This window comes from Pipistrellus hanaki, assembly GCF_964339955.1.
Source record: "Pipistrellus hanaki genome assembly, chromosome: 3".
Classification (NCBI taxonomy): domain Eukaryota; kingdom Metazoa; phylum Chordata; class Mammalia; order Chiroptera; family Vespertilionidae; genus Pipistrellus; species Pipistrellus hanaki.
Genome location: NC_140505.1, coordinates 23,201,654 through 23,227,316, shown reverse-complemented (window position 1 = coordinate 23,227,316; position 25,663 = coordinate 23,201,654). Strand labels below are relative to the sequence as shown.

Here is a 25,663-nt window from a genome sequence, read left to right as displayed (position 1 = left end):
GATCTTTTGCTTCCATTTCTAGAAAATTGTCCTAGGGAAAAATTAATTGTGAATGTACAAGAATTTTCCTACAAAGATGTTATCTTGGTGTTATTTTCAGAAGTAAAAATTACAAACCACTCATGCTTCCGGTAATGGGGGAGAAGCTAAATAAGCTGTAAAACGGCCACGCAATAGCATACCAAACAGACATTACAAATAACATGGAAAAATGTAAAGCATTTTCAATACTAAGTTTGAAAGCAGGTTCTATGAGAATATGTAATTTATTTGCACGGTGTGGTTTTTAAGTATAACACACACACACACTGAAGAGCCGAAGACACAAAAAAATGTTAATAGTGGTTGTTTTCAAGGAGTGTTAAAGAAACCCTCACCCTGTAAAACTGCTTTAGGAGCACATACAAGACAGAGTTCATACTATGCTACCACTGGGGTGAAAAAAGGGGAGAAACACATTAACAAACAAACATATACAAGCCAAATTTGCCTGTATGTGTATGAAACATCCGTGGAAACATACCAAAAACCAATGCTATCGAGTGTCTGTGGGGAAGGAAATCAAACTTCACACTCGTTGAAGTTTGAACCATGAAACATTACTACTACAAAAAACTAAAAACTGAAAACAAACAAAAAATCTGAGCCACATAGCATCGTTTAAATTAGTGTGTGGCCTCTCAAAGAGCAATTTTGAGTGAAACTTAATTAATTTAGGGAATGTTAATTTTTATTTTTTATGTATATTTTTATTGATTTCAGAGAGGAAGGGAGAGAGATAGAAATATCAATGATGACAGAGAATCATTGATCGGCTGCTTCCTGCACGCCCCTTACTGGGGATCAAGCCTGCAACCTGGGCATATGTCCTTGACTAGAATCAAACCCAGGGCCCTTCAGTCTGCAGGTGGACACTCTATCCACTAAGCTAAACCGTCTAGGGCAGGAATGTTAACATTTTGTTAATATATTTTATTGAGTTTTTACAGAGAGAAAGGGAGAAGAATAGAGAGTTAGAAACATCAATGAGAGAGAAACATCGATCAACTACTTCCTGCACACCTCCTACTGGGGATGTGCCCGCAACCAAGGTACATGCCCTTGACCAGAATCAAACCTGGAATCTTTCAGTCCACAGGCCGACACTCTATCCACTGAGCCAAAACAGTTAGGGCAGGAATGTTAATTTTTATTTAGGCATTTCAGTAATGATTAACTTTTACATATATAATGATCAACACATTTTTATTATAAAAAAAAGTTAAAGGACATTTAAAAACTTAATTGTACCCTTTGGTTGTTTTTACTAGAAAAAATCTTTCTTTGTAACTTATTTGGTTCACATTTTAAGCCACTTTCTTATAATTTTAAAACAAATTGTATATTCAGGTTTAGTAAAAACTGTCAATAAGTTTTCATGTAAATATTTCTCATTTGTCTTGTACACATATCCTTGCTTTGTTTACTAATACACAGCATTGTCAGGGTGCGTGCACACATTTACACAATGGCCTGTGAATGTACTGACTTGTTGCTACTGAATGGGGGACAAAGGCCACTTGTATAGTTAGTTATATTTAATGATGCTCACACTTGACAACTGTTCTACCTTTCTAGGTCTTCGGAGTTTGAACTGCCTACACAGTGGGTCACAACAGGACCTGAACTCTGGAAGACAGAACACAGATGGCTCAGGCCTGGCCTGGGAGCCCCAATGAGATGGAAACAGGTGACGTGACATGATAAAGCAAAAGGACATACTCCCTTCTTTCAGAAGACTCTCCCAGCCCCCACACGCCTCCCTCCCCGCCCCCCCCCCCCCCCCCCGGGGCTGTGGTCTCTCACTCACCACTGCACAGGCTGCCAGTTGGGGAGAAAGGGCCGGAAGCCCGTGATGCACTCGAAAGCCAAGGTGCCAAAGCTCCAGTAGTCGACAGTCACCGTGTACTTCTGCTGCTCCAGCAGTTCCGGGGCCTGCCACACACATGAGGGAGACACACCTGAGCCACTGCAAGAGGGGGCGACCAGCCCTTCCGCTCACACCCCACACTTTTCCTGGCTCCATTCGGCAGGTACTGGCATGCCCGCACCAGGGTGAGGAGGTGACCGTGTTTAGGTGGTGGTATCTAGGATTTTTCTGTACCTCGCTGACTAAAAAAGGGCATTTTTAGGTAGATATACATCATATATCTTTCTCTTAGGCAAATGGGAAAGTAGACTATACACAACGAAGGAAAGTGATACTGAGCTGTATATACCAAACGCATAACACATGCATTAAAGGCTGGCCACGTCTCCTAAACTGATGTGTTTTATGACGTGTGTACAATGAAAATGGAATATTTACAATCAGGCAAGAAAAAAGTCAGATACATGACTGCTGCCCACGTAGAGAGAGCTGTGAGGTGACCAAGGAAAGCTCTGAAGCACAAGCAAAGGCAGGGAGGCAGGACCGTGTGTGGTCTGGCTAAATGTGTGACACATATGGACGGACTAAGGAGTCAAACCACAGTGGAAAACTGGGGGGTGGTCAGGTCAATCTCTGGGTCTCACTATGGACAGTTTTGTCTCCTGCAAGTGAACAGTTTCACTGAGCATCCTGGACCATCCTTGGTCCTCCCCTTCTCCCAGAATGCTGCTAAGTCAATTAGGATTCCCGAGGATACTTAGCAGGACCTGCATAATTACATTATGTGGACACAAGTGCCTTACCATAGCCCCGCCCCCCAAAACCTCTCTTCCATAGTGTAGGTGATAAGCTGACGGAGCCCACACCTAGTTAGTAGGATAAGTAGAAAGTAAATGCACTCAGAAAGATTTAGAATTTCTTTTTGTAATTTAAGAACTAGAAAGAATATTTAAGCTCATCCAACCCAGTGGCGTTCAATCTTTTATTGCTTTTGTTTTTTTAAACCGCAGGCTCCTCTATTCAATCAACATGTTGCTGACACAATCTACTACCAAGTCTTGCTAAGTCTCTTGCTAAGCACTGCTTACATCATTTTCTACATCCTCACTGCTGCCATCAGCTCTGAACTGCCTATCACAATGTCCTCCTTCTTACTACTTGCTCAAGATTTCACTCTTGTTCATTCTTCCCACCCTATCAAGAGTGATCTTTTCTAAAGGTAAACCTAATCTCTCTCTCCAACTTAAAATCCTTCCATGTCTCTCCAAATGTTTTAGGAGAAAGCCTAAAATCTTAAGCCAGCTAACAAGTCCCTGAATCGTCTGTCCTCTACCTCTCTCCAACTTCAACTCGAGGTACTCTCTCCCTTCTCCTCTAGATTCCTGTCTCACTTTCTGGTCTTCCAATGTACTATCCCCAGAGAGATTTCCTCTCCTTCCCCCACCTCCAGCCCCCTTTTTCACCAATTCACCCTTCAGGTCCCAGGCTAAGTTAGGTCTTCCTAATATATATTCTTATCCCTTTTCCTTTGCAGCACTTACCACAACTGCACTTTCTTAGTTATTGGTGTAAGTCTCAGGGTAAGGCCTACTTTCTTGCTAAACGCTAAACTACTAAAGGCCAGAGAAGTGCCTGTCTTCTTTCCTATTGCCTTGCTGGCTCCTGCACAGTGCCTGGCACAGAGCCTACACTCGATCACTATTTCTTGAATGAATGAATGACTCAAATAAAACCACAATATTCAGACCAAATAAGAAAGGGTTAGGGACTCAGAGCTCAGATCTTCCTCAGTGGCCCCTGAGACACCTCATGGAAACGGTAGTATCTATAGACCAGTATGAATCTAATTTAAATTCTTATTTCCAGACAATATAAGAATTCTTTCTTTTTCTTTTTATTTTTTTAATATATTTTATTGATGTTTTACAGAGAGGAAGGGAGAGGGATAGAGAGCTAGAAACATTGACCAGCTGCCTCCTGCACACCCCCTACTGGGGATGTGCCCGCAACCAATGTACATGCCCTTGACCAGAATTGAACCTGGAACCCTTCAGTCCACAGACTGACACTCTATCCACTAAGCAAAACCGGTTTCGGCAAGAATTCTTTTTTTTTAGACAAAATACCGAAGCACAAAGGTTATTGCATCTGTGTGAGGGCGCATCAGCAGCCCTTTTGACCACATCCTTCCTCAGGGTCTCTGTTGGCAGAAGTGCTGGCTTGACCAGATACATGATGGCTCTGACCTCATACAACATTTCCTACGCATCTAGGAGACATACAAGGAGCTGGCAAGACTGAGGTGCTAGGAGGCGAGGACAGAGAGGAGCCCCACAAGTGTGGCCATCAAAGAGAAACTGATGAGCAAACATAGAACCCCATTTCTTACCAGGTACTGCAGGGTCCCCACAAAGGAAGTGCAGAGACTGCCCTGGTCCAGTTCCTTGGCATATCCTAGGTCAATGATTTTGTGTATTAACTGAAAAAAAAAGGGGGGGGGGGAAGAGGAGAAATCTGAAGATTATGAGAATACACTGTCTCCTATAACAATTCTGATTTGTTTGCTGACGGGTCAGGGGATATACCTGAATTTCCAGGTGGTATTAAAGCCTAAGCTCCTACGAGCCACCAAATACACAGGAGAATGCCTTCATCGTGGTGGATTTAGGGCAGAAGGAAACAAACATATGCTGTAAAAATGCTGGAAAAGGGCATACTTTCTCTGTTGGTCTGTGACCAATCACCAGAGGAAAATCAGTGTTAAAAGACCATGCACCAGCCCTCAACATTGCTAAATCCGGACTTTACAAGGTGAAAGGTGAGGCCGGTCTCTTCTCGGAAGTAAATACCTTCAGTTCTCACTTCTTAGAACCAATGACAAGTATGAGTATGAACTGAAACAATGAACCGATATCACAGGTCAGCCTAGAATGCTGGCGGAAGCTGTATCAGAGAGATTCAGTGGCCCACAATGGAGTTACTACATTCCTCTCAGCTGAGCCCCTGCTCATCACCCCCAGCTAGACAAACAGGGCCATGAGAAAGCGCAGCCCAGAGCCCCTGGAGAGGTCACCACCACACACTCAGGAGCGCCACTGGTGAGGCCGCCAAGGGCTCTGCGGAAACCACAGGCTGCACCGGGCTCCATGGGCAGGTGCCAGCTCCAAATACCTCTTCTCAGCCCCACCCAGAGTCAACTTAGCTGGTTCCCATACTAGCGTCAAAAGTGGACGCTCTCAAACAAATGGAAACAAAAAGTTTTATTTCCAAGAAGTGCTAGTCCTAGAGGTTGGCGCTGGAGGTGGGAAGAAAAACATTATTTTCCTTATCAGATTCCCGCCACTTGGGCCATTAACAATGTAATCCATTCAAACTTGCCTCCACCTGTTTCAGATCAAAAAGCAGTCCCAGAGAATCAAAGCAAATGTAAACGCAAGGAAATGCAAGTATAAACAAACATGCAGAGCTTGTCCCTCCTCCGCCAGAGCCCAGAGCCGCTTCCCCTGGGACTTTCCAAGCCCCAGGAGGGGGTCACTCACTCTCTGCTCTCCTTGCTGCAGGACGATGTTTTCTGGCTTTAGGTCCCGATGGATGATTCTGTTCTCATGAAGGTATCTAAGCGCAGAGGCTGAGAGGGTGGAAAGGGGAAGGAGTTTTCATTAAGCCTACAAAAAACACTTTTCACTTCAAAATCGCCTGTACTGTGAGAAATGAATATGCGTGTGCCTGACCCACAGTCTAACTCCCCAGGCACAGAAACGGTGGAGGGATGGGGCCTAGGCAGCTGCCCCTCAGGCCAAGTGAGGAGGACCTGGCTATGTGAGCAGAACTTGGACCACCACAGGAATCTGACTTTCTCACGCAAAGAACTCGTAGCTTCGAATCCTTGAGGTCACCAACTACAGTCTAAATTGGCTTAGATCCACTGATTGTCCAAATGAAATGAAAGACTTTGCTACTTTCAATGCCTAAAAAAATTCTATTCCATCTTGTTCTCTATTGTGTTAAGTTTTAAAGACTTATGTTTCTTATCACACTTTCATTTTTGTTTTACTAAGCTTTATTAAAGAATCAAAGCAAAGTACAATAACACACTGTAATAATTACACAAACACAACTTTGCACACAGGGATGGTGCTGCTGCTGAAACTGAACTAGTGGCTAGCAGGGAGCACAGATGTGCAATAACTCAAAATGTTTATTGATGGGCTCAGAAAAGACCTGTTAGGGTGTATGACAAGAGTGTCAGGGTATCTATATATATAAAAGCCTAAGTGACCAAATGACTGGTCAATCGGTCACTATGACATGCACTGACCACCAGGGGGCAGACGCTCAATGCAGGGGTTGCCCCTGGTGGTCAATGCGCTGCTCAGCTTACCAACAGGTGCCAGATGCTGGGCATACGGCTGACAAGTGCAGCTGCTACGGTGGGAGCCTCTCCCGCCTCCACAGCAGTGCTACCGAGCTGCTGCTGCAGCAGCAGGCACAGCCGCCAGGATGAGCAGGAGCACTGCCTGGCCCAGGCTTGGGCTCCTCCCTGGCTGTCTATTGCTTCCTGCACTACTACATCCTGCGGGGATCAGGCTGAAACCAGCAGTCAGATATCCCCTAAGAGTCCCAGATTGAGAGAGGGCGCAGGCCAGGCTAAGGGACCCTAGTAATATTAAAAAAAAAAAAAAAAAAAAAAGTGTGGGTTGATGTGTTCAAAAGAAGAAGATATGAAAATTAAGACTCACTGTTTTTGGAACAAGCACACAGACTAACACAGGGCCTCTGTATTAGATGTGAACGTCTCAGTGCAAATGGCAGGGTATGAGCAGGTGAGATGCCCCAAGCAGCTCCTCATGAGGAGAAGAGCTCGGATCAGACTGAAAGCCCCATTCTCTACGCCCTGCTGATTGAGAACTGTCACCAGGTCCTTGGTGAGGGCAGATGGCAGGCTGGTCACTCAATCTACTGATTACTATTAATAGCTGACTACGTTTATGCTTCAGCAACTGTACATAACAAACTTTAACCTTCATTTTAGAGCAGTCATTTATTCTCAGTTATTTTTATCAACTTAAAGTTGGAAATTAAAGAAGTTAATTGGCTGGCATGGCTCAGTGGTTGAGCATCAACCTATGGAACAGGAGGTCACAGTTCAATTCCCGGTCAGGGCACCTGCCCAGGTTGCGGGCTTGATCCTCAGTGGGAGGTGTGCAGGAGGCAGCCGATCCATGATTCTCTCTCATTGTGTTTTTCTCTCTCTCTCTCTCCCTCTCCCTTCCTCTCTGAAATCAATAAAATATATATTAAAAAAAAAAATTAAAGGCATTGTTATATATAGTTTCTTGGCTGAGTGAAAAAGTCAAAACTTTGGTAGGCAGAATCAGTCCTTAAAAAGCTTAGTTCAGCTTGACTGTGCTACATCTTACCAAATAGTACCTGAGGATCATAATAAAATAAATCAAAATTGTCTGAAGCCAAGAGAACCTCATTAGATTTAAGTCAAGTGGAAAACAAGAATTTGAGGTTAAGAAAAATACTTTAGCATTTGAAATTTTATTTAAAAATCTAAACATCTAACAATGGTGATAATATACATGCATAAAAATTGAAAACCACAACATAAGCATCAAAGCCTGAAAGTTCATTTCTCATGTTCCAATTATAGAAAAGAATTCCTAGGACAGATACTGCATACAGGAAAACAACAGCCTCCTTCTGTTATCCTTGTTAGGCTTGGCATCCAGTATTTACCCCAGCCTTCCCTTAGCTCATGAGGTAGACGAATATATAACTGAAGAGTGTGTCACACCTTATTGATGAACTAGAATCCCAAAGCACAGATCCTGAGTATTTCTTCAGATTTACAAATCACAAGATAGGTGACAGATAGGACCAGCTAGACTTCCTTGTAGAAAAACAGGTTTATAAAGGTTGTGTCCATGAGTCTATACTTACCACCCTCCAAATTCAAAAGGATTACTAAACTCCCTTAAGAACATTTGTGTTTGGGAAAATTTCCATAGAAGAAGAAATGGAAAGATAAATGGACCGAAAGACTAACACAGAGATTAGAAGAGACTGAAAAGGCAACCAGCAATTGGTGATTTAAGTGAGCAATGAGTAAGAAGGGCAACAGGATGTTCGTTCACTCCATAAAAACCGACCATGTTCCTACTATGTGCCAGTCATTTTGGTGTCACTGGACTTTCCAAATGAAACACATTAAAAGGCCAAGTGCGGACATGTGGAGAAAGACTTAGTCCAGCTAACGGTTTCTCAGCTAAAATGGTTCCTATGACTAATCGGCAAGGTGGCGAGGCGGTCATGCCAAGTGCTACGAGAAAAGTGAAAAATAATTCTCTCATCCATTCAACTAGCAACGTATAAAGTGTCTTCTGTTTGCTAGGTGTTGTGGAAAATGTGCCAGTGAATCAAAGCGCTTTCTTCACTTACAGCACAGAGTCTGTTCAACAGGCCCCAAACCCAGAAGCCAGTCCTTATTGCCAAGCACAGGCAGAGATCGTGTAACAACAGCAGAGATGCCAGGTACCAAGTGAGGAAATAGGCAAAAGGGGGAAAGGAAAGCCATGAGAGGAAAAACCATGGTGAGTGACGGATCAGGGAAGTCTCCATGGAAGGGAGACCTCCAAAAGATAAAAAGGCATAGGGTTGTTGGGGAGATGTAGGAGCAGCATTCTCAGAGGAGGAGCATATGCAAAGGCTAGCAGCATTGAAAAGTGGATTTTCAGAGTCATGTACATGTGAAGCTGGCACAGTGGATTGGGAGAAATGCAAGGTTAAGAGGTTTGGCCTTGATCTAACGATGGATTTATAAGGAAAGTGTCCTTTCACTTGTATGCATGTATATAAGCATAAACAATGGACGCAAAACACTGGGGGGTAGGGGCGGTAAGGGCATGTGTGGGGGAGGGGGGGGAAATAGGGGAGGCAAAGGCAAGGTCAATGGGGAAGAAAAGGAGACAAAGTATTACTATTTGTAATACTTTAAACAATACATAAAAAAATTTTTAAAGTGTCCTTTCAAATGAAAGATGGATTAATAAAACGGGGATAAGGAGGTGAGGTAGGAGGTCATTATAGTAATTTCCTATGACACCAATAGTGGAGGCACAAAGGAAAGTGGCATATACCACACAAAGGAAGGCTGAAAGGATTTGGACACTTTTTAAATAGGAGATTCAAAATTGGCAGGAAGGTAGGACAAGTGATGCAAGAAGGAGGTCAGAGTTGAACATGCAGATTTTGGAGATGTGATTGCTATAGATGTCATGAGAATGACCTGGCAGACAGAATATTGGGAAGTAGTGGGTGGTCAGTCCAGGGACAGATAGGATGGAGCAAAAATAAAAGAATGCATCAAGCAAAGCTCTGGGGAAAAGAGGATGCATTAAGGGAGAGGGGAGAGAAACTGTGGGAAGTAGTCAGGATGGAACAATGGAGAGAACATCAAGACTTTCTGGGGTGCCCGGGCCAGTGTGGCTCAGTTGGTTGAGAGTCGTCCAATGCCTGGAGAGGTCTCTGGTTCAGTTCTTGTCAGAGCATATGCCTCAGTTGAAGGCTCAATCCCCAGTAGGGGACATGCAGGAGGTAGCCGGTTGATGCTTCTCTCTCCCTCCCCTTCCTCTCTCTCTCTAAAATCAGTAAAAACATTTAAAATAAAGACATTCTGGGGCAACCATTCTGAAAATCAGCTACCTGAATAATGAAAATGGAATATTTAAAGTTAGAATGGACCTTCTCTAAGGCCACCTAGCCCAAATCTCTCTTTTATTTTTTACATTTTTTTGTAGGCCCAGAAAGTTACCATAGTTTTCCATAAAGAGGAAATAATAATATAAGTAGACTAATAAAGGTCCTCACACAAGCAGACAGAGCTGAGAAAGAGGAGAAGCCAGAACTGACAGATAGTTGTTTTCTCTTTTATTATTATTATTATTACTAGAGGCTTGGTGCATGAAATTCATGCATGGGGTGGGGGGGTCCCTCAGCCAGCCTACACCCTCTCCAATCTGGGACATCCCTCTCATAATCCGGGACCACTTGCTCCTAACCATTCACCTGCCTGCCTACCTGATCACCCATAACTGCCCTCTCCTGCCAGCCTGATCGCCCCTAGCCACCTATGCCTCAGCCCCTGCCACCATGGCTTTGTCTGAAAGGAAGGCAGGACGACCAGAAGATGTACAGTCAACTTGATCTAATTAGCATATTACTCTTTTATTAGTAGACTATAGGCCCAGTGCACGAATTCACGCACTGGTGGGAGGATGGCCTGTGGGGATTGGCCGGCTGTAGGAGCACCGCTCATCCCAGTCAGCTGAGCAGTTGTGGGCCTGCCCTCTGAGCAGCTGCTGAATGAGGAAATTAGTCTGAGCTGCTATTTCGGGGTAATGTCTTGGGTAAAAGCATGTTCTGTGTCCTGGAGGAACCTGGCAGAGAGCTTTGCACGCCGAAGCCACTCGGTGAATGTCCTCTGATGTGTGATGCCAGGTCGGTGACACCATCAGGGATGTTTAGGGCAGCCATGCTCCAGGATCCTCAGCCAGCAGGACAGCCTCCCTGGGGGGTCCACAGTCACGTCCTCTCTTGCCATCTGCCTATGCCAGCTCCCTGCGCTCTTTCTAGAACACACCTTAGAGGGCCACATCAGCTGGTGGGGTCAGGCCAGTGTCTGGATTGTCTCAGGTATTTGATAGGTGCAGAGACTCGGCCTCACCCTGGGCCTGCTAGCGGCTGCTCCCACTATGGGAACGCACTGACCACCAGGGGGCAGCTCCTGCGTCGAGCTGTTGAATATACAGGAATATTCGCGTCATAGCAACTGGTTGACCATTCCTGGTCACTCCGCCATTTGGTCGCTGGGCTTTTATATATACAGATATTCATTAACCTGGTAATTTATGCTTTCCAACATACTTTATATACAAATGATCTGCATTTCTGATATCGAGTGATCCTCTTTTGTTATGATTCCACAATTAGAGAAACACTAAATGGAGAGCTCAATTTTCTGATTTCCAGACTGACAGCTTTGTTCCCTAAAGCCCTGTGTCCTCTTTGAATCCCTCTCTGCTCTTCAATGTTGAAGTACTGGGTGCCTTCTAGGAGCAGTTCCAATAAGGACAGAGATGGCTACTCAAAGGAAGAAGCACAGACAAAAACAGGGAGTGAAGTTCCTGAAGGCTCAGAGGATAGGATGGTCAGTCACCACAGTTAGCCAGCCACCTGGAGAATTGGGAAGACTGAGTCAGATCTGAAACTGAGTAAGACCCTGGCAAATGCACAACTGGCCCACCCAGCTGGCCTGCGTGGCAGGTCCCCACCCTCAGAGAGCAGAGACGTGGGACTCCAATCTGTGCCTCAATCCTGAGTGCCCAGGAGTCTGCTCCTCTACTGACAGAAGGAAATACACGCCAATGTTTTCCAATGAACAATGAGCAAGACTGCTTTAATAGAGTCCATTCAGATACAACCTTCTTAAGCTATTTTAGAATCATATTCTTGGGAAGACAAATATTTCCTAGCTGCCCCTGCACCTGTCTCTGGATCTCTTACCAGCAGAGAACAATGGTTGAACTGGCCTGGCCTGGCAGAGGAAACAGGGCTCACCATGTGCTCGCCAGGCACCTGCTCATGTTCTCTCATGTACACTGCAGCACTTCTCGGGCAATGGAAAGTTCACTGGGAAAATCCTACCTGTGTCTATTATCTTGGAGCTGCTCTGAGTGGGCATCTCTGGGAGGTGAATGGCACAGAAGATATGGGGGTCGGGGTGGGGGGGGGGGGGCTACACAGGTGTAACCCAGAAGGCAATGAATCCCGACCCAGCAGTGAAGGGTGTGGCTCTGCCGCTTATCTGAAGTCAACCTGGCAGAGAACAGAAGTGGCAACTCCAACAAAGGGAACGTGGCGCCAGCACTTGAAACAAACTAGAACAAAATAAGTTCAGGAAATGTTTCAGAGTACAGAACAGTTAAGTGAGATGAGCTCCAAGGAAAGCTTTTGACCTCTGGCTCAGTGACAAAACGCTTGCAAAAGAAATAAATTTGATGAATATACAAATCAGAAATGGGTAAAAAAAAAAAAAAAAAAAAAGTAAAATACAACGTTATCAGCCACCTCAACCAACCATAACAAAGGCAGGGGAGGTATCTGCTTACAAAGACTGGCTGATAGGAATGGGTCTGAGGAAGAGAAGTTTCAAAGACAACCTCCTACCTGGCTCACTGGATCCCAATCCCAGGTCCACACCCATATTAGGATAAGATTTTCAAAAGGGATGCTCTAAATCCAAATCCAGAGGGGAAAGGAAATGAGAAAGAAACCAACACTTGGTGACGGCAGTTCTTCTAGAAGCCCTATGTACATCATCTCATTTAAAAATATATATATTTTATTGATTTCTTACAGAGAGGAAGGAAAGGGATACAGAGCTAGAAACATCGATGAGAGAGAAACATCAACCAGCTGCTTCCTGCACAACCCCTACCGGGGATGTGCCCGCAACCAATGTACATGCCCTTGACCGGAACCGAACCTGGGACTCCTCAGTCCACAGGCCAACGCTCTATCCACTGAGCCAAAATGGTCTCAGCTACATCATCTCATTTTATCCTCATAACAATTCTAATAATGGGAGTAATGGTTCCATTTCACAGCTAATAAAACTCATGTTCTTAAAAATGAAGTAGCATGCCTAAGGTCACACTGCCAATTAATAGAAGAGCTGGTATTTGACCTGGCAGTGTTACATATATGTGGATATCTTTCTTTTTAATAGGTCCTTACTTATTTTAATTTATCTTGGAATTTATTTCACTCATTTGACAAATATTTATGGAGAAGCTGCTAGATAAGATATTATGGTTCCTTCCAAGACTGGTTTGGCTCAATGGATAGAGCGTCGGCTTGGGGACTGAAGGGTCCCGGGTTCGATTCCGGTCAAGGGCATGTACCTTGGTTGCGGGCATATCCCCAGTGGGGGGTGTGCAAGAGGCAGCTGATCGATGACTCTCTCTCATCGATGTTTCTGACTCTCTATCTCTCTCCCTTCCTCTCTGTACAAAATCAATAAAATAAAATTTAAAAAAAAAAGATATTATGGTTCCAAACGCTGAAGTCATAGCAATAACTTCAGTCTCCACTTTTGAGAATTTAATTCTAGTGTACTACTACTTCAACACCTCATTAATACCAATTTGTGGTCATGGAGAGGAAAGATAGGAAATCAGAGACCTAAATAATTTTAATATTCATTCACCTATAAGTGAACTGAACAGCAACGTTAAGTCCTTTGATGTTTACCTCTTGGTTATTCTGATTTACAGATATCTTAAACACACACGTACAACTTAAACAGGTAATAAATAGTACAAAAGGTACTCCACAAGTCAGTGGTAATTGGATATACAACTGGAAGAATTTCTATTAATATCACTAGAGAATCGCTTGAGGAAGTTAAAATGTTATATGAGGAAGTAAACAGTTATGTGTGCCTAAGCCAATAATTTAAGACTTTCTTAATAACTATTTGCTGAATGCACGATGTGTGAAAGAAAAATATTGGCAAGGAAAACATTTTAGTAAATTACCTGAAGCACTAACAAGGGAGAAATAAAAGTTGCCCATGAAGAGCAAAATATCCCCCAACCTATTAACCTGCTTTCAACCCAACTCAACAGAGAATAAATTAATGATCTGGCCACCGGGGAAAACAATCAAGTAAATGTCTGAGCAAAATGTAGATGGGCTAGCCATGTAGCAAGGTGTCAAAGACACAGATGAGATTCTCGACCTACAGACTAGACTCTCTACGTAGACAGACAGGACCCTTCCGGGAGACCCACAGGGGCCAATGCATGAAGGAATCAGTCTGGCCAGTGATGGATATCCACCCCAATCAGATCTAATTGGTGCAATGTCTAACTGCCCTTACTGTGAACTCTATCCAAAAGATAAAGACACAGGATAGAGGAGGAGATGAAATTTTCAGACTGTTTGGATCTTTTTTTTAATTTATTTTTTATTTTATTGATTTTTTTATAGGAGGAAGGGAGAGGGATAGAGAGTTAGAAACATCAATGAGAGAGAAACATCGATCAGCTGCCTCTTGCACACCCCCTACTGGGGATGTGCCCACAACCAAGGTACACGCCTTGACTGGTTTTGAACCTGGAACCCTTGCGACCGCAGGCTGATGCTCTATCCACTGAGCCAGTGGTCAGCAGACTGTTTGGATCTTATTCTTAAATATGTCATTGTTTAACTTTGCCCCATTTCATTTCCTTCTTGCCTACTTTCCATCAAAAGTGGCACAGAGTGCCCAACTAGTGTGGCTCAGTTAGCTGGGCATCATCTTACGCACCAAAAGTTTGCCTTTTTGATTCCCAATCAGGGCACATGCCCAGGTTGTAGACTAGATCCCTGGTAGGGGCGTGCATCAGGCAGCCAATCAATGTTTCACTCATATCAATGTTTCTCTTTCCTTCCCTTTCTCTCTCTCTAAAAATCAATTTAAGATAGAGATATAGAGATATGTAGATATACTAGAGGCCCAGCGCACAAAATTCGTGCATGGGGTGGAGGCCTCAGCCTGGTCTGCACACTCTCGCAATCCGGGTCCCCTTGAGGGATGTCCGACTGTCGGTTTAGGCCCAATCCCTTGAGGAGTTTACAGTCCAGGAGGGAGACAGATGAATCAGATTTCAATGGGGATAGGACCTAGAATGTGGCTGAGCAGAAAATGCTATAGCAAAACATAGGAACAGTACTTGACTCACTTCTTGGGGTCAGATTTCCTAAAGATGTCCCTTAAAGCAGTGACATCAAGCAAAAGTTTATAGGATGAACAGATTTGCTATGCAGAGATCAGGCCTAACCTGGCAGTTTGTTATCCCTCTCGCAATCTGGGACTGCTGGCTCCTAACCACTGCCTACCTGATCACCCCTAACCACCTACTTAACTACCTGATCACCCCTAACCATCTACCTACCTGCCTGCCTGATCATCCCTAACCACTCTGCCTACCTGCCTGATCACCCATAACCATTCTGCCTGCCTGCATGATCACCCCTAACTGCTCATCTGACTGCCTGATCGCCCCTAACTGCCTCTGCCTCGGCCCCGCCACCACAGCTTCATCCGGAAGGATGTCCAGAATGACATCTGGAAGGTCGTTCAGCTGTCGGGTCTAATTAGCATATTATGTTTTAATTATATACACACACACAGACACACATACACACACACACACTTATATACTGAATGGCCAAATTATTATGATCTCTGAACACATCATAATCTGGCCACTCAGTGTGTGTGTGTGTGTGTGTGTGTGTGTGTGTGTGTGTGTTATATATATATATTAGAGGCCTGGTGCATGAATTTGTGCATGGGTAGGGTCCAGCCAGTCTGGCCAGGGGAAGGGGACATGAGCAGTTGGCCAGCCTGCCTGCTGGTCGAACTCCTGGTTGAGGGGACAATTTGCATATTAACCTTTTATTATATAGGATATACACTGAGTGGCCAGATTATTATGCATTCAGAGATCATAATAATCTGGCCACTCTGTGTGTGTGTGTGTATATATATATATAGTGGCATAGTGCAAGTTAGAGGCAGACCCACAGTAGCAAGGCAAAGTGTCTTAGAGACTGGGCCAAGACTTAGAAGAACACAGCTTGGGGCAAAATGGTAACAAGTGGTGAATCTCGGTGACAGGTATGTGGGTTTCACTGGACTACTCTTTCAACTTTTCTGTATGTTTGCCATTTTTCTATAAAACAAAGTGTGAGCAAACGAAATACAGCCTTAAAAATGTTTCCGTGAGAAAGGGATAAAAATGGTATGTCATTCCCCAAATCTCAGGGCAACACTCAGTGATAAACTCTGGATAACTCTAGATCTCAGTCAACCTGCCATTGCTCCTGACCTCTGCAGTCAGTGGTCACTCTTCTCCCCGAAGCCAGACTTGCCTTCTCAGAGAGTGCCACTGACGCCCTCCTCTGAGGACACCATCAGTGCCCCAGGATTGAACAAGGGCGGTTTTTCCTATGCCTGGGGTTTGCAAAAGAGCTGCCAGAGTGGAAGTGGAAAAAGTCATTGCGAAGGGGTGAGATTCATTCAAGTGACAACCTGCCCCGCCGCTGGCCATTCCAGGAAAGTAGGGAGGGGAGATTTGTAATGGGAAAGGAAATCTGTGGCTCTATATACATCATAATTCACTTCATGACTTAGTCCGGAAGGAAGGGAAATCTATTTGAGTTCAGCGCCTGCCTGACTGGCCTAACCCCTTGTTGACCTCCCCACGCTGTCTGTCTGTCACACCTCAGCCCTCTGTAATGACCAAAATCTCTCCGCTGTGCCCCACGAGGACTCACAGGGGCACCCCACACTCTCCCTGGAGGGCTAGACCTGCCTTCCAGGTCTGGGATTTACCAATGTCACTCAGCAAGGTGAGGATGGCTCCTTCCCGTAGGCCACAGCAGTTCTCAAACTGGTTCAGGTACTGTCAAGAAGATGGAAAGAAGGGTCAGGCTGACTGGTCACCCACCGCCAATAAGTCCCCCAGGGGCTTTCATCAGCTGAAGTCATGTGAGTGCAGACCCTGGCCCTGGGCTTTGGGGACCCGGGCTGATGGGCAGTGGGACGGGCAGGAACTGGCCCGAGGCGGAAGAGGAGGAAGCAGACTGAGAACTCCAAGAAGCGCTCGGTTACGAATATCTGAGGCGCCTCTGAGTCATTCTAAGATGAGGGATTTTCAGTCTCACCTGCGGTGCAGTTTTGAGGGAGACAGGCCGGAGTCTAAGCACAATCACAATTGGTCTACGGGGCCTGACCGTCCCACAAAAGGCAGGGTGGAAGGCTCTCGCTAAAAACCACCTCCTGACCGCTTCCCAGCATTACCCTGCCAGTGGGGTGATGATGACAGGAGAGAATAATGAATGAGCACTTACTACGTGCCTGGCACCGGGCTAACCTCCGCACAGATAAGCCAGGTAAAGCTGCAATGTCTCACTGCATCCTCCCCACTACCACTGAGGTAAGCGCTGGTGGAATTCCCATTTCATAGGTGAGTAACCTGAGACTGGAGGGGTCAGCGACCTGTCTGCTCACACAGCCATTCCAGGCAGAGCTGGCATAGGAAGCTGTGTGTATCTGAGGCTCGAGCCCAAATATACACTTTTTAAAAAATATATATTTTATTGATTTTTTACAGAGAGGAAGGGAGAGGAATAGAGAGCCAGAAACATTGATGAGAGAGAAACATCCACCAGCTGCCTCTTGCACACCCCCTACTGGGGATGTGCCCCCAACCAATATACATGCCCTTGACCGGAATCGAACCTGGGACCCTTCAGTCCACAGACCAACGCTCTATCCACTGAGCCAAACTGTTTTTGGCTCAAGCCCAAACACTTAACCCCTTTGCCCTCCTGGCCCTCTCAGCTTATGGAGGGGCCCCGATATACTGCTGGAAATTGGCAGTAGAGACAAAACTTCCCCATTGATGTTTACAGTCATTGACTAGCACTTATAACCATGAACCCTCAAGAGCCTGCTTCCTGAGCGGGGCATACGGACTTCGCTCTTTCAGTCTGTTCTGGCTTTTACACTTGCTCGCGTGCTGGCCACGCTCGTCTCGCTAAGACCAGGGTGTAGATTGTGAACTTTTTAGAGGGGGGAAAGACAGGCCACCTCATCTGGAGAACACAGAGAACCCCATCGCTCTGGGCAGCAGCACCCTCCTCCACGTTCTCCCACCCCCACCCTGTGGGTGACACCACGGACAGAGGCCCTTTGGGCTGCCATCACTTCCTGCTTCCTCGGAGCACCCTGCGCCCACGCCAGGCCGATCAGGCCGAAGTGTGTGTCTTCTCCCCTGGCTGGCAGGCTCTCTGCCGCCTACGAGAGCAAGTCCGTCGTCCCCTGCTCAGTCCTCCACAACCTGGTCTCTTCCTACCTCCCTCCCTTCATTGCCCTCAAAGAACCATCTGCTCAACTGCAACGTGGCTTTATCTCCTCAAATAACTGCAGTTAGTAATCCGATGATTGTCAAAGGTTAGGAAAATACAGGGGGAAATCGAAGCGTTGTCACGTTCCTCATTTCTCATCTGTAATCAGTGCCCTGCCTGCGGTCCCTGCCAGCGGCTGTGCTCACATCCTGCTGTGGCACTCCCAGGATGTGCCCACCTCCCGGGGCGGAGAGAGCTACTGGGGCGGATCAACCTCCACGGAAAGTTTCCTGGTGAGAAAGGAGGCAGGAGGGGCCACAGAGTAATGAGAACAGCGCATGGTGCTGGGAAACTGCCCTGTGAAGGCAGAAGAATTGCCCGGGCACCCCCCTCATGGACCTCCTTCCAGAGCAGTGCTGCGGGACCTTTCTTCTGCCAAGGGCCACTTGGATATTTACAGCATCATTCAAGGGCCACACAAAAGTACCGCCTTAACAGTTAGCCTGCTAGCCTTGGCCAGTTTGGCTCAGTGAACAGAGCTTCGGCCTGTGGACTGAAAGGGCGGCGTGTACCTTGGTTGCGGGCTCAAGCCCTGTGTGCGGGAAGCAACCGATGGATTTGTCTCTCTCACAGTGAAGTTTCTCTCTCTGTCTTCCCACCTCCCTTATACGGTCGATAGGCTGGACGTTCTCAAACCCCACTCTAGAGTGAAGAGCCGAGGGAGAAGCGCACTAACAGGGACATTTCAACACAAAACAAGTGTTTTTGTTCAGAGCTGTCAGTTCTCCTCTTGCTACACGGCAAAACCCAGCTTCACGGGAGGAGAGGTGGCCTGCATTCGGGTTCTCGCAGGCTGTGGCGAACCTCTGCCACTGCAGCGGTGAGGGCTGTAGCCACCTACCCTCTCTGGGCCAGGATGCCCACCCTTTACACGGGAATCCTAACTGCTTAGCTAGTGTCACAGGGTTGTGAATCAAGCGAGGCAATGTGGCCGAAACCGGTTTGGCTCAATGGATAGAACGTCGGCTTGGGGACTGAAAGGTCCCGGGTTCGATTCTGGTCAAGGGCATGTACCCTGGTTGCGGGCACATCCTCAGTAGGGGGTGTGCAAGAGGCAGCTGGTCGATGACTCTCTCTCATCGATGTTTCTAAAACTCTCTATCTCTCTCCCTTCCTCTCTGTACAAAATCAATAAAATATATTTAAAAAAAAAAAAAAAAAAAAAAAGGGCGAGGCAATGTGTAAAAGCAGGATGTGGGATGCTGTTTCAGAGAACACCGGGGAGGTGGACACACACTACCGTCCCTGAGAGGAGGGAGAGCTGCCATCACCCACCCTGAAGTGCACGTTCTCGTAAAGAGAAGCTGATGTGGGAAGAAAGAGAGCAGAGCCCCTAAGGCGAGTCAGTGGTGGCTCTGGAACCCCAGCTGGGTCCCCTGACTACTGAGCCAGCCCCCTTCCTGCTCCACTCGGGGGCCCTGGGGGCACTGCTGCCACGTCTGTGGGGGCCATCCCTCCTAAAAAGGGCAGCAGAGATGCTGCCACGAGAGGCTGAGGCGGCCCTGACGTGCCGAGGGAGGAAAGTTTGTTTTGGAGTGTGTCCAGTCTCTCCCCGCACTGAAGACCCGGGGACTGTTTCCTTGTAGTTTTAGTAATCGCTGTGCAGAACGTACAGTGAGCCCTTCCCTGGCTTTCTCGTAAGAGCCTCTGATTCACACGCCCACACGGGGCACGGGAGGAGGATTTGAGAAGGAAAAGCAATCCCGCTGAAGTCACCGGGGCTCCCTGAGCTTCCTGATGATGAAAGAGGTGAAAGGTCTCCCTCCCCACGGCTCCCGCCCTGGACGCCTCACCTTTCGGAGATCGCCTCCCTGGCAGTACTCCATGGCCAGCAGGGGCAGGTCATTGGGAGCCAACTTCTGCATCCCCTCGGGGACATCCCGGGCAGCCACCACATTGGGGTGGTTGAGCCTAAAGAAGGAGGAGAAACCCATGAGGGAGGAACCCAAGCGTTGGCTCAAACCCATTCCCCACTCTGTCCATGTCTCATCGGAGCTCGCCTTCTAGCAAAGGCCTAGAATAGCCAGGTGCTCTCGGGAGTAAGTAGGAAGGCAGAGGTCAGGAACCGGAGACTCACCCCGGTGCCTGGTCCGTTAGCATCCACCCAGATCTGCTTTCAGCACCATGAACTCAAGAGCTCTGTGGCTGCATCAGTATAACTGAATTTTCTTTTGAGTGCCCCATATCAAGTCCTCATCGTACTTCGAAACTGCTTCTAAAAGCAGAGGAAGTAGAGGGATTGCCAATCTCACGCCACTGGAGTGGCGGTGGTGTGTGAGTGCCCGGATGCGTGTCTGTGCATGCAGACAAGGTGACGCCTCCCCTTTTTTAAGAGGTTCGTGGAGGGAGCACCTGTTTGAGGTCTTCTGAGCTGATGGGGCTGCTGGGAGGACCGCATCCATCTAGGGACTGACAGGCCGTGTCTCCACACTGGAGGAATAAATACCAGCAATAGGTTCACAGTAGTGGAGTCACATGCCACCTTGGAATTGGAAATATAGGGGGAAAGGGATTTTTGCTGACGAAGGAAAATTCACTGGGGTAACTGTTTTAAAGTCCTTCATATGACAAATAACACTGCCCAGAAGCCCCGGACAAGGCCCAGTTGTTGGACACTAAGCACCACTGCTCTGGAACCCATTTACCTGGACGGTGTGGCCGGTATTCTGATTGAGGGACTGAGATACGCAGCAGGTGGGGCTGTTGCTCCAGATGCCAAAGTTCAGCTGGCACCCTCCAGATTTCATCTCAATGTCCCATGGTCCCTCACTCCAGCAGTACCCTTGACACCTCCCTCCATCCCCAATCTTCCCCGGGGGCAACTCTGTCAAAGTGGCTGGGCGTACTGGTGCTCCGACCTCACCTTCTCATGATCTGGATCTCCAGGCACCACCGCTCTCGATTCCGGGGGCTGAGCTCCTGCCGGCACTGCTTGATGGCGATCTGCTCACCTGTTTCCTGCGGGGAGAGCACACACAGGAAGGATCAGCACAACCAATGGCCAACCACAGAGAAACTCATGGTCAAATCAGGAATTGTCTCCCTAGAGCCCAAAGCATGGATCTTGATCACCTCCCAGCTCCTGGGGCCCATCTATGTACCCGCTGGTAAATATCCCCAAGTCACCTGCCGGCCCATCAGGCTGGTCTCCACCCTCCCTGCCTCTCACCCTGCCCTTCTCTCTCCTTTTTTCTATCCATCCAGAGTCCACATCGAGGCCTTGCTCCACTCCCACCTCCTCCTTGCAACCTCGGCTGACCATCCCAGCCCCAGAGATTTCTCATTCCTCCGAACCCGTCTGCAGTCATACCAGGTTCAACCATATGACGTTGCGATCTTGACCATTCTGACCTGCACAACTGATACTTCCATGTGGCTCAACCAAAGAGTTAATGCCACATTCTCTTCATGTTTTGTGTTTCTCTTTTTTTTCATGTTTCTCCCTCCAGAGAGAATGCAGGCCTAGCTAGTACAGTAGGTGGAAGACAGACTGATTCAAATTCCAACTCAGCCATTTACTAGCTCCGTGACCTTGAGCAGACCATTTGGTCTGACTCAAAGTTTTTTCATCTCTAAAATGGGGATACAGATGCCCAACTTCAGGACTGCCATGAAGCTGAGCCCCACGCAGGTGTCCAACAACACTCCTGGGGGAACACCCATGTTCTGCAGGTACCCCTGCATTTGAAGTCCTCTGAAGCTTGGCTCCAACTGCCTTCCCAGACATTCTCCCATGGCTCCAGCCAAGGCATCTGACTCTGCAGCTAGGCTAGTCCACTTGTCCCACTCCCGCGTTTTTCTAGACTGTGCTCCGACAGGTGCACAGGCACTACAGTCTTCCTACTGCAAGGGGTTCTTGCCCTCCTCCCAAAACAGGTAACTCCTCCACTGTACATACCTGCCAAAGACTTATTTCCCATGGGGCCATGGGGTTATTTCCTCTTTTCTTAGTTAAATTTGTCTGTCCTCATGCACTTTAACCTCTCTACTAACTAGCACAATGCCCTCAATTGAGGTTTTGTGAATGGAAGAGAAGGTAATAAAATGTTTGTGAATAATTAACCGATTGCCTGGGTCCTGAGGATCCGCCCCTCCCTCTGACTTAGTGCTCTAGGCAGCACCAAGGAGCTCATGGGGACAGACTAAACGTGGAAGGCCCTGAGATACAGCACTGGCAGTAGCAGGGACAGTGGCCCTGGCCTTGGCTGTTCCAGACACTACAAGGGGGTCCCCCACTACGCTGCTCCAACCTCCATGGGGGCCTGCAGGAATGCTGAGGGACAGCAGCTGCCCCTGGCTAAGGCTTTGGTGACACCAGCCTGGGAAATGGTCCTGCCATTAGTGAGCAAGCCATACCAATACTGTGTTCTGTACACATGCAGCAAGAACCTCCCCAATAGCCCTGTGCTCAGGATGCACCCGGGAAGAGCCACAGAGTGCAGGACGGTACATAACCGCTCAATAAGAAAATATTGCAAAACCATCCCAAAATCCTACTGCTGCCCTCTATCCCTCTGCCATAAGTATCATTCACATACTTTGGTGTCGAGATGCTGCCAGACCATTTTCTCATGTTATAAAAACGCATACTGAAAACAATCATAAGCCTTATAATTATTAGCCTTATAAGTGCAGCAATTATATGGTACTGGATGGGACTTTAAAAAAAAACACATGCCAAGGATCGTGACAAGACCTCCCAGGGTGCATGTGGCTGTCCTTGTGGCAACAGAACCGCATCACAGACACACATTTACCAAACTAGCCATGATCCCTGCAGGCAGGGAGAAAAGGAAAAATGGAAGTCTCTAGACACAGCATAAGTCTTCTAGTAAGACCACCGACTCACTGCCCAATAAGCCAAATCCTAAAACCAACAGTCAAAACTACAAGCTTCAGAAATAAGGGAGCAGCATCTTTGACCCTTACAGCTCCAATTCTAGAAAACAGATACTTACAACACCTCTAAGATACTCTCAGAAGTTGCTTTTATCAAACCCCAATATTGCTGTGGTTAAGCTCTCCATCATGCAGTTACCCTCACATGCCTACCCTTTTTCTGCAATTCTATAGAGATATAATTCACATACCATACAACTCATCTATTGAAAATATAGGATTTAATGGTTTGGGGTGTACTCAGAGTAGTGCAACAAAACCACAACCAAATTTAAAATATGTTCATCATCCCCCAAAGAAACCTCACATCCATCAGCTGTCACTCTCCTTCTTGCCCCCAACTCCTGCAGCTCTAGGCAACTACGAACCTACTTTCCAGCTCTACAGATTTGCCTGTTCTGGACATTTCATATAAATGGAATTACACAGTATTTGGTCTTTTGTGACGACATTTTTCACTTAGCATGTTTCTAAGGCTCACCACATGCCTACTTTGGTGACAGCAGTCCTTGGTGCAGCACGTAGTACTAGGCATTGGTAACCAGGTCTGCCATAAGTATCATTCACATACTTTGGTGTTAGAGCTCTGCTCTTTGCCTAGATCCTAAGGCTCTCTCTGAAGATGTTGAAAATTGCGAATTTTGTTTCTATTGAACCAGTTAGTAGAGTTGTACAAGTGAACTTGAGTAGAAGTCCACCTAGGAAATGTGTCAAAAAGAATACCATTTTTTTAAAATCGATGTACAGACTTAATTACATCTCACCCCCTCTACATCATGAACTTCTAAATTCCTCTGTCTGTTCTCAAACTTGTTTGAATTTGGTTTCAAGTTTCATTTCCCATCAGCATTCAGACTTGCACTTTTGCCCAGTTCTCTGATAACTTCATCAGTTAACAGCTCTCACATGCCATTATAGATGCTTGTTTCCAGTCAGATGGGATCGCCACAGAATCTCAGACTGTGGAATTGCAGAGTTTTACAAGTGAGAGAAGACTGGGGGGCCACGCTGTAAAATGAGGTGACACTGCGGAGAGTGTCCACCCAGTATGTGACATTTTGATGGACAGACTTATAAGCAACAGGTTAGCAGAAGACACACATGGCTTGTTAACTCAGAATGACTCTGAGAGTTTAAACCAAGATATTTTAAATGTGCACCTATTTTTCCAGGCCAGTGTTGCTCAGTAGTTGAGCACTGACCTATGAACCGTAGGTCACAGTTCAATTCCCAGTCAGGGCACATGCCCAGATTGCGTTAGGGGACATGCAGGAGGCAGCCAAACAGTGATTCTCTCATCATTGATGTTTCTCTCTCTCTTTCTTTTCTCTCTCTCTCTCCTTCTCCTTCTCCCTTTCACTGAAATGAATAAAAATATATTTTTTAAAATGTGCATCTATTTTAACTTCAATTCACAGAAGAGTTAGTTTTTTTTAGCTGCTATAACAAACTGCCACAAACTTGGTGGCTTAAAACAACACAAATTGTTCCCTTAAAGTTCTGGAGGTCAGAAGTCTAGAACAGGTCTCACTGGACCAAAATAAAAAGGTTAATGGTAGCAGGACCATGTTCCATTCTGGAGGTTCTAGGGGAAAATGTGTTTCCTTGCCTTTTAGAGCTTCTAGATGGTGGGTGCCCATGTTCCTTGGCTCAGGGCATCTCCCTCCATCCTCAAAGCCAACCATGACCAGTTGAGTCTTTGTCATGTTGCATTACTCAGACACTGACTCTCCTGCCTCCCTCATCCAATCCAGGATAATCTTCCCATTTAAAGTCAACTGCTTAGCAACTTTAATTGCATCTACAATCTTAATTCCCCTTTGCCGTGAAGCCTCATATATCCACAGGTTCAGTATATTAGGACATAGATATCTTTGATATAGGCCATTATTCTACCTACCATAAACAGTATGCTTCCTTCAGAGAAATGATGATAAATCAATCTCTAAAGGTAGATTTATTAGGTGACTTAGATAATATTTTAGGTACTCTATCTATACATTGGATAACTGTAGAGAATTGTCGTATTCTGCTCAACACAAACATTAAACCTAACACATCTGTCACCTTGGCCCAACCCAGAATCCAGAAATAGATTTCGACACTTAAAGATGGAAAATTTTTATATTGGCCTCAATATTCAAACACAAACTAAAGAGTACATTGAGTAATGTGGACACTGGGAAAACTGGGCGACTGGGTGTAGAGACCAAAACTGTCTTTCTATTTGTGGACAATCCAACTTAGTCCTAAGGTTACAGGGGAAATCCTAACTTCCTAGGCCTGGGGATGTCCCTTACAGTTACAGACACACCAATTATTTTTACACAATGGCCCTCTGGAATATCCTAAAACATTCCGGTTTTCTGTAATATTTCACTTGAACTACAAGTCTGAACACTGACTTTCTGCTGCCTAAAATATGCCTGGTCTAGAAAGCAAAATTCGATGGAATAGCACAGAAACAGACTATGAATACCAGTTTTGAAGTCCTGGGGAGTTTGTTCTTCACCAGCAGTGAAACTCAAACAGCAGCACGTGGTTTCTTTATTTGGCCTGGAACCCCCTACTTTCAGCTCTGTTCTGTGGAATCCTAGATTTGGCCCAGAACCATCTCACTGTCCAACTTTCAGTAAGCGGACTCCTCATTTAGGACAAAATTTAAGATTGGTTTGTATTTTGAGAAATGGAGACAGGGGCCAACAGTGTTATCTATGTTGGATGAAGTTCATTACAAAGGTCACTAAGAGTTTCTGTTACTCTTTGCTTCTTGTACATGCAAACATAAAAAGTGTGTATAAATGTGAGTGTATTATAAGGTGTAGA

The 25,663-nt window shown here is 46.2% G+C and overlaps 1 protein-coding gene across 4 annotated transcripts in view; it reads right to left on the bottom strand.

The window, feature by feature from the left end:
• IKBKB (inhibitor of nuclear factor kappa B kinase subunit beta) overlaps window positions 1-25,663 on the bottom strand; it is a 51,850-nt gene that overhangs the window by 18,543 nt on the left and 7,644 nt on the right. For all 4 annotated transcript variants that reach the window (XM_084876978.1, XM_084876979.1, XM_084876980.1 and 1 more), the window contains exons 3-8: window positions 20,802-20,896; window positions 19,732-19,849; window positions 16,362-16,431; window positions 5,449-5,537; window positions 4,299-4,388; window positions 1,850-1,974 (exon numbers count right to left, since the gene is read on the bottom strand). In XM_084876978.1, the coding sequence (XP_084733104.1) occupies window positions 1,850-1,974; window positions 4,299-4,388; window positions 5,449-5,537; window positions 16,362-16,431; window positions 19,732-19,849; window positions 20,802-20,896 (587 nt within the window). The remainder of the gene's footprint in view (window positions 1-1,849; window positions 1,975-4,298; window positions 4,389-5,448; window positions 5,538-16,361; window positions 16,432-19,731; window positions 19,850-20,801; window positions 20,897-25,663) is intronic.